Here is a 16,269-nt window from a genome sequence, read left to right on the forward strand (position 1 = left end):
TATTATCTCACCCTCAGGTGCTTTATTATGTTAAGACGACTGTTCCATGCTGTGATGGTTCCTCCTTTGCTGATGCTGATGTAACGCATGTTTGGTGACTGGTCCACTGCCAAGATTCGTATGATTGGTTCTCGCTGATGTGGTGAGTAAATTTACAATTACATTTGTGAAACAACACTCAAAGACATTACACTCTTAGAAAAAAAGGTACAAAAGTTGTCACTGGGACAGTACCTTTAAAAAAGGCCTTAATATGTACCATTTTGGTACAAATAAGTCCCTTTGAGGTACCAGTATAGAAACTAAAAAGAGAACATAGCAATGGCATTGACTTGACAAAGCCTTGCATGTTAGTTTAAAAAAGCATAAAAGTCTTGAAGAGTTTATATTAGTACCTTAGAGCTGTATATAGTTCCAAAGAGTGCAGATACTGGTACCTCAATGGTACGTATTAAAGGGTACTGTCCTAGTGACAGCTTGGGCCATTTTTGAGACCGTATTTACAGTGAAGTTGAATGAAACAGATGTTATAAAAAGACATTCTGGGTGGTTTGCTATAGGGCACAGACAAACAGAAAGATAAGATGAAGTTTGGTGGGTATGCATGTAAAAGGAGGAGTTACATTTAAAAAGTTTCGGGAAATCGATTTGTCAAAATTATGTATGGATATCCAATAACATTATTTCACTTACAGTTCTAAAATTATTGAATGACCAGAGATGTCAGCAAAAAAAAAATAATTACTGTCACCTTGTTATAGACGCAGTGGCGTATCAGTGGTTGTGAAATGGGTACATTAAGTTCAGCCTGTAGTGAGTCTCTACTCTGCTTGTACTTCTGCAGTATATAGTTATAGAGAGCTTCCCATCCTATACGCCCAGCACAAGAGGCGTCCATCTGTACAAAAGAAAACATATGTCATATAATAGATTTCTGGATGGGACACCTTTTGCTTTAGATGCTGATTCTCATCATGGGCAGTGGTGTGTTGGTTTAGACCCCAGTGTTTTAAACAAGACCTCCAGGACAACTAGTTTCTCTAAAAAGACAACTATTTTTTGCTGAACTAGCATGGAAAAGCAGTGTATTGAGAATGATAAGGCCTACAAGGAGCCACAAAAGAAAGAGCACTGACCTCATTGAATAACTCCTCCACATCACTTCTCTTGTAGTCTTTGCCTGTCACTTCTCTCAGAGCGGAGAGGAAATCATCCACATTCATAGAGTTATCTAAGACACGATCACATGCTCTGACTCTCTTGTTTTGTTTGGAGCTGACAGACCGCTGCTTGAAGAAGGACTCCATTAATGACTTTAGTTGGTTTGACTGCATTGATTCCAGCAGACAGCTACTCCGAGTAACACAACTGAAAAAAATTATTGATGAGGGCAGAAAAGATGGTGTGAGATGAACTTAAATTTACAGTTTTATGAACAAGCTGTTATAGCATTGCTGTGATGAGTACATACTGTAGAAAGAAAAGGCAATAAGTATTGGGCTTATGTGTGTGAGGGAACGATAGATAGACAGAGACTCTGTGTGGAGTACACAGGAATTGCAGTTCTTGTTTTTTTTAAACCAAGTGCCACGTCTGATCATGACCACCTATTCACAATTGAATGGAATGTGAGTTTAAGTCTTTTGATCAGATGCACAACTATATTAAAATATTATCCTATAAATGTAAGCAATATATTTATTAAAAATACATTTACATTACAATTATTCCCATTATTACATATGGGAATTTGTACGTATTTTACGAGTTGGCTAATTTGTATGAAATTATACGTAGTAAATCATACAAAAGCGTATGATTATAAAAAAATAAAAAAATAGTGACCAATAGTGAAACCCCACCCCTAACCCTAGCGTCACAGGGGGAAAAAGCAAATCAATCGTACCGAGACGTACAGTCTTGTTCAAAATAATAGCAGTACAATGTGACTAACCAGAATAATCAAGGTTTTTAGTATATTTTTTTATTGCTTCGTGGCAAACAAGTTACCAGTAGGTTCAGTAGATTCTCAGAAAACAAATGAGATGCTCTTAAGACTGTGCAACTGGGCAATTAGTTGAATTAGTTGAAAGGGGTGTGTTCAAAAAATTAGCAGTGTGGCATTCAATCACTGAGGTCATCAATTTTGTGAAGAAACAGGTGTGAATCAGGTGGCCCCTATTTAAGGATGAAGCCAACACTTGTTGAACATGCATTTGAAAGCTGAGGAAAATGGGTCGTTCAAGACATTGTTCAGAAGAACAGCGTACTTTGATTAAAAAGTTGATTGGAGAGGGGAAAACCTATAAAGAGGTGCAAAAAATGATAGGCTGTTCAGCTAAAATGATCTCCAATGCCTTAAAATGGAGAGCAAAACCAAAGAGACGTGGAAGAAAACGGAAGACAACCATCAAAATGGATAGAAGAATAACTAGAATGGCAAAGGCTCAGCCAATGATCACCTCCAGGATGATCAAAGACAGTCTGGAGTTACCTGTAAGTACTGTGACAGTTAGAAGACGTCTGTGTGAAGCTAATCTATTTTCAAGAATCCCCCGCAAAGTCCCTCTGTTAAAAAAAGGCATGTGCAGAAGAGGTTACAATTTGCCAAAGAACACATCAACTGGCCTAAAGAGAAATGGAGGAACATTTTGTGGACTGATGAGAGTAAAATTGTTCTTTTTGGGTCCAAGGGCCACAGGCAGTTTGTGAGACGACCCCCAAACTCTGAATTCAAGCCACAGTACACAGTGAAGCATGGAGGTGCAAGCATCATGATATGGGCATGTTTCTCCTACTATGGTGTTGGGCCTATTTATCGCATACCAGGGATCATGGATCAGTTTGCATATGTTAAAATACTTGAAGAGGTCATGTTGCCCTATGCTGAATAGGACATGCCCTTGAAATGGTTGTTTCAACAAGACAATGACCCAAAACACACTAGTAAACGGGCAAAGTCTTGGTTCCAAACCAACAAAATTAATGTTATGGAGTGGCCAGCCCAATCTCCAGACCTTAATCCAATTGAGAACTTGTGGGGTGATATCAAAAATGCTGTTTCTGAAGCAAAACCAAGAAATGTGAATGAATTGTTAAAGAATCATGAAGTGGAATAACAGCTGAGAGGTGCCAAAAGTTGGTTGACTCCATGCCACACAGATGTCAAGCAGTTTTAAAAAACTGTGGTCATACAACTAAATATTAGTTTAGTGATTCACAGGATTGCTAAATCCCAGAAAAAAAATGTTTGTACAAAATAGTTTTGAGTTTGTACAGTCAAAGGTAGACACTGCTATTTTTTTGAACACACCCCTTTCAACTAATTGCCCAATTGCACAGCCTTAAGAGCGTGCATATCATGAATGCTGGGTCTTGTTTGTTTTCTGAGAATCTATTGAACCTACTGGTAACTTGTTTGCCACGTAGCAATAAAAAATATACTAAAAACCTTGATTATTCTGGTTAGTCACATTGTACTGCTATTATTTTGAACAAGACTGTACGTGTGGTCATGCAAATTAAAGGGGACATTTCACAATACTTTTTAAGATTAAAAATAAATCTTTGGTGTCCCCAGAGTACATATGTGAAGTTTTAGCTCAAAATATTATATAGATAATTTATTATAACACGTTAAAATTTCCACTTTGTAGGTGTGAATAAAAATGTGCCGTTTTGGGTGTGTCCTTAAAATGCAAATGAGACGAACTCTTCACTAAATTGCAGTGCCGTGGATGGATAGTGCAGATTATTTTTAATTTTTTTAGGATAGTGCAGATTAAGGGGTAGTATTATCATCTTATGACATCACAAGGAAAGCCAAATTTCAGTTACCTATTTTGTCACATGCTTGCAGAAAATGGTTTACCAAAACTAAGTTACTGGGTTGATCTTTTTTAACATTTCCTAGGTTGATAGAAGCACTGGGGACTCAATTATAGCACTTAAAGGGGAGATATCATGAAAATCTGACTTTTTCCATTTTAAGTGCTATAATTGGGTCCCCAGTACTTGTATCAACTTAAAAAAATGTGAAAAAGAACAACCTAGTAATTTAGTTTTGGTAAACCATTCTCTGCAAACATGTAAAAAAATAGGTAATTGAAATGTATCTCTCCTTGTGATGTCAGAGGATGATAATAAGGATGAGAAATGATAATTTCCCTTACTCTGCACTATCCAACCATGTCACTGCCATTTAGTTCAAAGTTCAGCTCATTTGCATTTAAAATGACACACCCAAAATGGCACATTTTTGCTCAAATTTAACATGCTAGAATAAATAATCTATATGCTATTTTGAGCTAAAACATCACATATGTACTCTGGGGACATCAAAGATTGATTTGACAATTTAAAAAAGTCTTGAAATGTCCCCTTTAAACATGGAACAGTCAGATTTTCATGATGTCCCCTTTAATACAAATTAATGACCTTGTAAAATATGTACGAATTGCCATGCGACTGTGATATTTTTTAACATTTTCAGGCACGTAATGTTTAACTTGCCTGAAAATGAGTCTTCTTGAGATTTTAGCCTGGATTTCACAGGTAGGGTCACAAATGACTTGAATGAAACAACTCTTACAATTATTATCACTTTTGTAGATAAACTTTAATTGATATACTTGAGGTCACATCAGCTAAATATTCCCTATATACTCTGACCCATCAGATTGTTTAATCAATAAACTGTAATTACCATGAGTAAACCAACAACAAACCTGAATGAACGGCAAAAGTTACTGATTTAAACCATCCACACTCACAGCAGACAAAGGTAGCTTTAAAAAGCACTCATGGTGGCACAAAATACACATCTTTTTTAACATACAGTTATATTTAGTAAGATCCACATAACCAGCACACATACAAGTACTGCCTTGTTAAAAATTCTGCATATGGCATTTATGCAGAGGTTTAAAAAGTACTCAAAAATGTTACTCAAGTGAAAGTACAAGTACATAAAACGTAAACACGTCAGACGCCGAGGCAGATTGTCTTGCCAGAGCCACGTCATTGCCATAGAAACAGTGTAGATAATCCGGAAAACATCAGAACGCTACAGGACACACTGACTGGATCTGAACAGTTGTGATGCACAATATGGACAGCGAGTCTGTCAAATTAGATATGCACCAAAATCCGATTTGGACAGTGACAGTGTGAACAATGTCTTGATAGAGAGGCTGCAAATAGCAGGGAACGTGTCACATGGGAACACATTCCATGTGTTGTCAGTTTCAAAGAAGCAAAAAATCTTTATCATCAGACAAAGCCAAATCCTAGTGTCCAAAGGCTCCAGAATAAATAGCATCTAAATTAAACTGGCCATCAGCGCAATTCAATTGGATTGTTAAGAGCAAGGGAAAATAGAATGAAGTGATCTCTAAAAAAGAAGTTCTATTTGACTGTAAATAAAATTGTAAGGAGTAAAAAGTACTTTTTTCCCTTAAAAAATGTAATCAAGTAAAAGTAAAAGTATTGATTTTTAATTGTACTCAAGTAAACTAAAAATCCCCCAAAATAATCCTTAAGTAGCCTACAGTAATCAAGTAAAATTACTTAAGTACTTTACACCTCTGCATTTATGTGCTTGCTATTACAGTGTCAGCTGATAACTAAATGATTTATATAAGGCATTAATGTATGTGAAATGGACAAAGTATTATTTTGAAATATGATCAACTGATTTCAGAAAAAGTACTGCACTTACTAATGAGTGGTGCTGTGAATTTCCTCTTTATAGACTTTCCATGAATCCTTATGTTGTTTAAAGGCTTCCATACCTGATAGCAATAAACAAAATTTTACAAAAAAAGAAAAGGCATCCTACAATATTGATATAGGCCTAAAACGTTTAGTATTTGACCAAAAAAATTACCACTTACTTAATCTATTTTAATGCCCTAGTTTTGTCTGTTGACTTTAGGCTTTGGGAATGTCTTCTTCCTCTGGGCTTCAATAAAGGACAGGAATGCTCATGTTTCTAAATTAATCATCCATCAGTTACTAAGGCAATCTCATACAACACAGAGCAAACACTGCCCTTTACTTAATCTTTCACTGTCTGTATTTCTTTTATCATTCTGTACCATATCCTAATATTTACAGTACAGTACATGCGAAATAAATCAAGAAACGCAGCCCGTGTAACGTTAACCGTCAACAATAATCGTACAGCTAAATTTGAACAACGTTTTACCTTTTACCTCAAATGTTTTACTTTCTCAAACACTGTCTAAATGTAAACACGTTGCATCAAAAGTATATTTACTCGTGTTGTAATATATATTCACGATATTAAAAAAAGTAACTTTGCTTATTTCTTTGTCTGCCTAAAGACAAATTCAATATATTTTACTACCCGCCGTGCTGGAAGGCACATCTTAAACTACATATCCCACAATTCTCCGGATTCAATCCGGAAGTCCGTTATTTCCTGGATACTTGAAACTGTCAAAGAAACAATCAGCTAGTGCGGACGACAGACAGGAAAACAGCTGCTGGTACAATAACAACACTGATAAATTATGCTTTTTAACGACAGAACTAAAGGTTAGAAGTGTTTTAATCTTTCGATTATTCGTTTTTTCACTTATAAGCTAATTATCTAAGGGCGCATGTTAGCTGAGTTTGCACGATGCATCAAGTACAAGTCGTAGCTCCTGACTGCATTGTATTAAGATTTATCGTTTAAGAGTTTAGCTATACTGTAAAATGTAATAGTAGATATCCCAGAAGTATGTCACTTTAAACAGTTAAGTACATATAGCAAGGTTAAAGGTCATTCAACACATTTACATTCATGCAACTGGCAGACGCTTTTATGCAAAGCGATCTAACTGTTACAGTATAATTTCAAAAAGCATTTTTATCCCTGGGACTCGAACCCACAACCTTTACATTGCGCTACAGCAGCACTATTATTGGATATATAAACTAGTAAGAATATTATAGTGTTCTGACATATTTTTACGTGTACATAAAGGCAGTATGCAAAATCTTTTTCTTTACATCCTGATTACAGTTGCCATTTCAAATCACATTGCCTTCATGATTGTCATTTCTCTGTGTCTGGTCTCCTTACAGACCATTGAGAGGGTGAAGGAGTCGCAGAAAGGGTGAAGTAATGGAGGACTTTAGGAGGACGTATTTGAGGCTGTGTAAGGAGGGAGGTATAGATACACAGGAGTCCGTACTAGCTCAGCTGGACACAAGAACAGTGACTGGCAGCACTAAGCTGGACTTGAGTGGTCAGAGCATCACTGTAGACACTTGCAGTGTGTTGGGCAGAGTACTGCAGAATGACACGGTTTTTACAGAGATCATTTTCAGTGACTGCATGCTCAGTGAAGAAGGTGGGTGTGTGTGTGTGGTGTTAATCACGTGACAAAATGAACAGTTTATTTAACCCAAAAATACAAATGTATGTTTGTATGAAAGCGAATACGCCAGTGGTGGCCGGTGACTTCTCTCCCAAGGGGCACAAATTCAAAATATGTGTTCGGAGTGTCGTGTTTTGTTCGGCATGGCAAAATTTGTGTTTGTTGCGTCACGTGAACCATGTGCATCATGTGTCATTTCAATATACGTGCCTGCTGCACGCGCATCAAAAGGGTTTATGATTAAAGAGATGCTCATGTTCATAAGACACTATCTTAACACTAAATGCAGATTACCAATAAGATTAAAGGGATAGTTCACCCAAAAATAAAAATTCCGTCATCATTTACTCACCCTTATGTTGTTACAAACCTATACACATTTCTTTGTTCTGATGAACACAAAAGAAAGTATTTTGAGAAATGTTTGTAACCAGACCGTTTGTGGATCCCATTTATTTCCATAGTATAATTTTTCTTACTATGGAAGAGAATAGGGTCCACGAATTGTGTTCATCATAACAAAGAAATTTATACAGGCTTGTAACAACATGAGAGTGAGTAAATGATGACAGAATTTTCATTTTTGGGTGAACTATCCCTTTAAGCGAGTATCTGGCAAACGCAAGCATCCCTTTCATCATAAAACCTCTTTGAAGCGTCTGCAGCAATCACTTATTTTGACATGACACGTGATGCACACAAGTTTCCATTACGTGCCTTACACATATTTTGACATGATGAGCCACACACATGACGGGCTAAATTCATGTTGTGACGAGCTTTGCATCGTGCGCCCTCGAAAAATAAGTCACTGGCCAGCACTGGAATATGGCAAAAAATATATATTTTCAAAATATTTTCAAAATAAAATATCATTTTAAATATATTTCAAAATATACAAAAAAAGGCCACAAATATATGTGCTGAAATATAATTTTGAATGTATTGTTCACCAATATTTTGTATATTTTGAAATATATTTAAAATGATATTTAAAATGATATTTGAAAATATATATGTTATATTCATGTCGCATTGGAAGAAAAACGCTGTATGTTACAAACCTGTAAACATTTTATACTTATAATTGTATATTTTATACATACATATACATTTTATACTTGTACTTTATACAAACGTTTATACTTCGGCCTGGATAAAAAATATATATATTTTGCCGTATGGTTTGTAAAATTTGAATTGTTGTCCTTGAAATTCATTTTGAAATATATGTTAATATATGAAGGTTAAAACTAAATATATTTTTAAATTAAAAAAGCTTTACTTTCTACAAAATGTATTTAGCATATATTTAAAATATATTTAGCATATATTTAGCATATACGCAGATTACACAATTATTATTTAGTGTAATCTGCACAATTACAGGCAGTATAAAAACAACTTAAATAATTATTTTATGTTTGCATTACACTGATGAAATGATGCAATATGAGCAATTCCAGTGTTATGCATGTGACTTTTTTTTAAACATTTATCAGAGAATGTTTATAAAACCAATATATTGAACCATCTGTTTATGTTTCATAAGCCTTTAATAATAGAGTCCATATGTGTTATGGATTTGACAAAAAGGATAGGACACAAGTTTTTGAGAGACAACAACATAGTTTGTAAGAAGTCTGTGAATAAAAATGCACAAATATTAGCAATAATACACAACAAATGAAGAAGCGTTGACTCTTCATAAAACAAGAAAATATTTATTTAAATTGTTGTGTGTGCATTTATGTGGAATGACAGCATTGACAATGTGACGGTTCTAAAATCTGGACTTACCTAACTGAAAAATAATTGTAAACAATATTTAAAATAAACTTAAATTTAAACCTCACATTAAGCCACCAAATATTGACATCTATATCAGTCACTGAGCAAAGAAAAGTCTGTTTTTTCTTTAACAATTGGCTTTTTTATTGTATGCAATGTGTCAAATGGACACCTGAATGCTTTTGTAAGATTCACCCAAAAATGTTCTGACAGTTAAACAATGATCTTTGTACTTTAAAGGGCATGTTGACATTGTTTGTCATGTATAAAATAAATTATTAGGAGAAAGAAAGACATGAATATGATAAAACAATACAATATGTAAAGTTTCTGTGGATTTTCTGACAAATTTTGTATGTATTTTTATATTTATTGAGCTTTTTCTGTGTGTTTATATTGCTGTGCAGTTATCAGTGTACCATACAGAATGGATTGTTGAACTGAAAGAGTTAATGTCATTCTGTTGAATTAATTCTATCCACAGGTGTCAAGCAGCTGCTAAATGGGCTTTGCTCCAACACCACAGTGAAAATGTTGGATCTGAAGGTAAACTATAGTGTTTGTCCTTTGCTTTTGTCCTAAATAGTCCAGAAGACATTCTCTAAAAAACACAATTATCTTTAGGGAAACAACATGAGAGGAACTGGAGCTGAGATTTTGGGGCAGTTATTAGTGAGGAACAAGATGCTGCGTAGGTAAGCGATTTAGCTTTAATTTTTAATTGTTTTATTTGTTAAACATATGGTTATTCCCGTCTTCTAAAGTGGAAAATAGTTTCATCTATTCAATTTAATTTAAATTCTAACTTCGTGCAGTCTTAGATTTTTAATATTGTATATTTGCCACCATAAATGTCACTGCCCAAAGTCTTCTAGATTAAGTTCTATTGGAACCTTATGTGGAAATATTGTCCCTGTTTTGTTTGGAGGCTTGTTCTGGAGTGGAATGCTTTGGGAATGTGGGAGGAAGGATTTGCCATATTTTGTGAAGGTTTGGCCTCTAACACCTCACTCACGCAGCTCGACCTGCGTAATAACCAAATTAACCACCAGGGGGCAGCAGAACTCTGTATAGCACTAAAGAGAAACTCCACTTTGCAAGATTTGGGTAAGTTTTGAAAACAATTCCACTGTTTCCTATAAACAAAGGCTATGTTGTTTTGCAACCCAGTTATTTGTGCATGATGTCATGTAAATGCTTTGCAAAACTCCAGTCGCACTCCTTTGAACCTTGTGTCGGCAATTGTTGTGATTGTAACGTTAATTGCCATTTTCGTTTGTTTTAGTTTTGTGATTTAGAGATTGGTCTGATACTTGTCTGTTCACATGGGTTGTCTCATAGTCTGATCTATTTGTGAGTGCAGATCTCAGGTGGAATAACATTGGGTTGTTGGGTGGCCGATCCCTGCTGGAGGCAATGCAACAGAACCGCACGCTGCTCAAACTAGAGATGGCTGGAAACAACATTCCCAGTGATACTCTCAGAGCCATTGGTGAGAATGAAATGGAAGAGGGATACTCTGAAATAAACATATTTCAATGGCAAAGATTTCCATTAGTCTCTGATGGTTAATGTTTTCCCTTCAAACGAAAGAGTATGTGATTGGGGTCTAACTGACACCAAAAATAATTATTTTCATCGCCAGAGCAAAAGCTTTATATATCTAATAGTAATTTCTTATCAGAACAGTCCATGAATCATAACACAGACAGGCAGTCCACACTCCGAGAGAGTCGGAGCAAGACCCAGGTACTGGGTAAAGAGATCCAGCTGCTAAAGGAGGAGAAGAGCAGACAGGTAAGAAATAATGGGCTGTTCGGATTCAAATTAAGTTGGATGATTTTAAACTAACACATAGAAACAAACTTTCTCCCTGTGGCCTAAAGTTTCTTAGTCTGATGGAAACCATCGACAGACAGAAAGATGAGATGGGACGAAGCAGCAGGTCAGTGGGACATAATAAAGTGATGTTGATAAAGTATAACTCTGCAATGTTGTTAAAGATAAGTTAACACAAAAATAAACATTTGGTCATCATTTATTCACCCTAATGTCATTAAAGTGATAGTTCACCCAAAAATGTGTTCTGCTAAACACAAATAAAGTTATTTAAAGACTGTTTGTAAGCAAGCAGATCTGGGGCCCCATTAACTTCTATAGTAGGAAAAAATTATACTATATGAAAGTGAATGGTGGCCCAGATCTTTTTTTTAAATGTCTTCCTTAGGACAAAGAAATGTATACAGGTATAGAACAACCTGTGGGTGAGTACATAGGGGTGTAACGATGAATCGCGACACACTAATAAGCTTATAGGCATATCCTGGAGATGTGAGTGTAAATGGTTCTTCTTCTGCAGCGCATATTGAGTTTCTGCATGAAAGCCCACTGGCTTTTGGATGTAGCGGCATTTCAATGTAATTAATTGAGAAGCATAGCAAGCAAATCGCACAATTTATCGTTACGCCCCTATGAGTAAATGATAATACAATTTACATTTTTGGTGGAAACTATCCCTTTAAATCTATATACAGTATGTGCATTGATGTACTGTATACTCAAAATTGCTGCATTATCATGCTGTCAGTCATGTGCCACGCAAGAATGAATGATAAAATAATAAAGCCAAATCTGGTGAAACGTGTCTAAAGGTGACATTTTGAAATTGGGTAAACTTTTATTTTGAAATGGGTTTAAGTTGCTTCATAGCAAAATGCTGTATATACAAACTAATGAGACTTTACATTTTATAACTAACTGGTTTTGTGTTTCCAAAGAAATTCTTCCATACGTCTGGGGCATTTACAGGAAGCGCTGAACGAGCAGAAATCAGTGATGAATTCTCTCACAGCCAAGTAAGCAACTTTTAAATTGCAATTAAAGGCATAGTTAACCCAAAAATGAATGCCATCATATACTCATTCTGAAGTTGTTTCAAACTTGTATACATTTCTTTGTGCTGCTGAACACAAAGGTAGATATTTAAAAAAATGTTTGTAACTACACATATCTGGGGCACCATTCACTTTTTATAGTATTATTTTTTCCTACCATGGAAGTCTGGATTTCTGAGACGGATTTTTTGTGGATTTCTAATTTTTTTCTGCATTGAAATGGAAAGCAACAGTTCGCTTTGTACTTTGCATTGTCTGTGAGGCTAAATGTACATTTCATTTTTCAGATTGCAAATGACAGAGGCTGCTCTAGCCCTATCAGAGCAGAAATCCCACGACCTAGGTGAACTGCTGACTCGAGTCAAAATGGAGAAAACAGAGCTCAGAGATAAGCAGTCCAGAGACATGAAGAAAGAACATGAGGTATTTAATTCCAATGCACTGTCTTAATGATTTCCATTACCTTCATGATAACCTTAAAAAGACAATTCACTCAAAAATGAGATTTCTGTCATCATTTACTCACCCTCAAGTTCTTACAGACCTGTGTACATTTATTTGCTCTGCTGAACACAAACAAACATGTTTGTAATGAAACAAAAAACAGGACTTCCAAAGTAGGAAAAACAAAAACTATGAAAGTCAATGGTGCTCAGAAACTGTTTGGTTACAAACAATGCTCAAAATATCTTTATTTGTGTTCAGCAGAACAAAGAAATTTATACAGGGTAAGTAAATGATAACTGAATAAAATATTTTGGGTGAACTATCCCTAACTCTAATATTTTAAAATCCCAGAATTACATTATAAAATCTAACTTTTACAAGATAAAACCATTTTAGCTTATAACAAGTCATTTTTAGAGATCATTTGTTCTGTAGGAGAGTGCCCTGAGGGAGGCAAAGCTTTTGAAGGAGGTGAATGCACTGTCAGAGAAGAACCTCCAGCTTAGAAATAAGGTACAGAAGAAATCATATTGTTTGGTGGAGCAGTTGCATGCGTGTGTAAGTTTAAACCCATTATGTTTCCTCTCAGCTTGATGAGACTGAACGCAGATGTAAAATGCAACAGGAGCAAATCTTTGAGCTGAAACAGGAACTTGCCAACTCCACTGCTGAACTAAAGCTGCGTCTCGCCCAGACTGAAGGTATATTACCAAAGCTTCTCCTGTAGAGGGAATAGTTTACCCAAAAATGAAAATTCTGTCATTATTTACTCACTTTGTCATTTATAAATTTCTTTGTTTTGATGATAGTAACCAAACTGATCAGAAGCCCCATTGACTAATACTATGGAAGTCAATGGGGCTTCTGATCGGTTTGTTACAAACATTCCTGGCATTGAGTTTTCTTGGTTCTCACCACCAGAACGGTTGGACATGGAAAAGAGAAGATCTAAGCAGGCACTTGAAGACATGGACAGTTTACGACAAAAGGAGGTAAAGATGTTAAAGCCACTGAGATGTTACTACTTTGGGTCACCTCCTACTGAAAGTTTATTTTCCCCATTGCTCCAGGTAGATCACCTGACGAGACACCAGGAAGATAGTGAGAGAGGTCTACAGGATCGTATTCTTAAACTCGAGGGACAGAGGATCCAGTTAGAAGAGGTAGACAAAAACAAGACCAAAAATAAAAACTTTTTTGCATTATTTCTCCTTTTTTAACATTTTATCTGACTTGTATAGGAGCTCAGCAGGGTAAAAGCATCTCTGGTGACAGAAAGAGCTCAAGCTGAGGAAGAGCTCGGAAAAGTGCGCGCCCAAGTGCGACTGGAGGAAGTATGCACATTAAAACAGCATTTTTAATATTGTGTTTCAAAGCTCAGGTTATTCATACTCATAATCATGTGCCATATTCAAGTAGATGGATCTTGCATTACTGACGTTGTGTTGCTCACCCTTTCACAGCAGCAACATTTGAGGAGCCTGGAGGAGAAACTGCGGGCAGTTCGGCAGTCTCGGGATGAGTCTCAAAACCACTGCACCCAGCAGAAACAGTCCATAGCTGAGCTGCAAGCCAGAGTGGGACAGCAAAGCATTGAAATGGACACACTCCGCCGCAGGATAGAAGAGTTACAGCAGGTACAGGCTCAAAGAAAGACATGTATTTGTTACATTGCATAGTCACGGCATACTCTATTTGTGATATAAGTTGTAACAGTGCTCAAAACTATTGACAATCACTTGATTTGTGCCATAAGCTGCGTTTTCATTAAAGATTTGCACCAAACTTTAGCATTATTTTCTAATGTCGACAAAAAACTAAAAGGACAGCGCTTTCATTAACCGATGTTATCCGACTAAAATGTAAATCTGTTGTCTCGCGATAAGTCCTTCAAAAACCATGCAGACAGACATGCGGATGAGTATTCGCAAGTACATTCGCAAGTCAATAGCATATACAACAATATACGATTAACCAAAAATAATAGTCAACTTTAGAATTGATGATGTATGCATCCTAGAAATGCGACTTCCGGAGGCTGCAGCCTTTGGATTGAGAAAGAGCCGTCGACTCCTAATGGCTCTCGCTGTATTTTATATCATGCACTTTTGCAGTTCTTGTGACGCCATAAAAAGTCAGCCATACCTTTTCTGTATTGTCCACCAACCAAAACATTACCATGCTATATTTAAATAATGATCATGTGACTTTTACACACATCAGGTGACTTGTAATGAATTAAATGTGTGTTTTTGGAACATTTTTGTGTGAATCCCATGTAAAACACATCATGTTTTTCACATTGAATTCACACAAAAATGTTCCAAAAACACACATTTCACATGTGATCACGTGGTTTTTCTAATATTCCTTTTTTGAATTGCCTGAAAAACCACCTCACCTAAACGTAAAGTCTTTATATATATGCGTGTTAATGTGAAATCAACAGGAGCTTGCAGGGAAAGAGCAAGAAAAATTAGCAGAAGTGACACGTGTGAGGGTCGAACTACAGGAGCAAGTTGGCCACCTGCAAGCTGAAAGGACAGCACAGGGTGGCCTGAAAGAGAAAATCGCTGCTCTGGAGAGAGAAATGAAGGGTACATCAATCACGCAAATTTCAGAGATTATTGTATTTTTACATACCTGTAGTGAAGACAACATGCATCACTTGTTTTGGTTCTGTCTAGTGTTATATGCTGTAATCTAATGGCAATTTTGCAAGCTGTTGGATCATCGGCTCAGTATATTTGTTTGTGTGTGTGTGTTTTGGATCAGTTCTCAGTGCCACCCACAGAGAGGCCCTTCTGGACAAAGAAAGTGAGATTTCCTCTGTGCTTGAGCGACTACGCATAAGAGAAGGAGAGATTCAGCGCATGCGTGAGGATGAGGCACAGAGGGCCAGCTTCCTCCAGAATGCCATTCTCACCTACGTCCAGGGATCACCTCTTGCACACTTCAGCCCAAAAAAGTGACCATCCTTTCAAAAACAGTTTAGTGACGGGTCAACCCCCACATCAGTACAACCAGCACACATTTGGACTATGCACAGTGAATTCGATGCAGAGTTTTTCTCAGATTTTGTTAAACCTGGAATGAAGATCCTTAAGTGACAAGTTTTCATAAATTATACTTAAGTAAATATTTATGAGCAACAATGTTTTAATGTGTATTTTTTAAAATCTTTAAATCTCTGGTTTGGTTTGCATTATTGAATAATCAGGTAATATTGCATTATTAGAACTTTTTTTTCACTGTTTTTATATTTTTTTTATTCAGTAAAATATCAGCGCTAGTTTTAAAATCTAAAGTGAAATTTAAAATGTGCCATATTTTCCAACAAAGCTCTTATGTTGTGGCACTTATGGACTGTATATTAAGATGTTTGTACTTTTTTACTTTTGGAGTTTTCTACTTCAGCGATGTCTGTTGGATGTTTATATTTAATAAATTTGTGGTTTTGAAAGAGCTCTGATGACGCTGTGTGTACAATAGTCACAGTACGTCTGAAACGGCTTACTACCGTACTATTTCATTTCAATTTATTTCTGTATATATTTTCACAATTTTGAATAACGGGTAGCTTTACAGCCAACCATGCTGAAAAACAAACCGTCAAGACATGATCATTTCTAAAGAGGGTTTAGATTAATCCAGGACTTGGCCTTTGTTATATTAGGACATTTACATAGTTTTTACAAACAAACCTTACAAAAACAATACAGGTGTGCATCTTGAGAAAAAACGAT

General features: G+C 36.1%; 2 protein-coding genes across 4 annotated transcripts in view; one reads left to right on the top strand and one right to left on the bottom strand.

Moving 5' to 3' along the window:
* Window positions 1–5,790, bottom strand: part of LOC135739256 (cilia- and flagella-associated protein 337) — a 43,119-nt gene extending 37,329 nt beyond the window's left edge. Inside the window, exons 1-4 of the mRNA XM_073814772.1 lie at window positions 5,720–5,790; window positions 1,137–1,368; window positions 752–898; window positions 12–134 (exon numbers count right to left, since the gene is read on the bottom strand). Of these exons, the coding sequence (XP_073670873.1) occupies window positions 12–134; window positions 752–898; window positions 1,137–1,368; window positions 5,720–5,790 (573 nt within the window). The remainder of the gene's footprint in view (window positions 1–11; window positions 135–751; window positions 899–1,136; window positions 1,369–5,719) is intronic.
* Window positions 2–15,978, top strand: lrrc45 (leucine rich repeat containing 45). 3 transcript variants are annotated; one of them, XM_065257596.2, is made up of 18 exons: window positions 2–142; window positions 7,096–7,364; window positions 9,667–9,728; window positions 9,807–9,877; window positions 10,111–10,289; window positions 10,546–10,674; window positions 10,867–10,979; window positions 11,069–11,127; window positions 11,960–12,037; window positions 12,364–12,499; window positions 12,959–13,036; window positions 13,113–13,224; window positions 13,445–13,515; window positions 13,594–13,686; window positions 13,765–13,857; window positions 13,987–14,160; window positions 14,973–15,120; window positions 15,299–15,978. In XM_065257596.2, the coding sequence occupies exons 2-18, from the start codon at window positions 7,136–7,138 to the stop codon at window positions 15,493–15,495; spliced, it is 2,022 nt and encodes a 673-aa protein (XP_065113668.2). In that variant the 5' UTR covers window positions 2–142; window positions 7,096–7,135; the 3' UTR covers window positions 15,496–15,978. The 3 variants fall into 3 exon arrangements, with proteins under 3 accessions (XP_065113668.2, XP_065113667.2, XP_073671987.1); XM_065257595.2 differs by lacking the exon at window positions 2–142 and adding an exon at window positions 6,438–6,561; XM_073815886.1 differs by lacking the exon at window positions 2–142 and adding an exon at window positions 6,462–6,512.
* Window positions 15,979–16,269: the final 291 nt, after the last annotated feature.

Source organism: Paramisgurnus dabryanus, chromosome 1 (assembly GCF_030506205.2).
Source record: "Paramisgurnus dabryanus chromosome 1, PD_genome_1.1, whole genome shotgun sequence".
NCBI classification, from domain to species: domain Eukaryota; kingdom Metazoa; phylum Chordata; class Actinopteri; order Cypriniformes; family Cobitidae; genus Paramisgurnus; species Paramisgurnus dabryanus.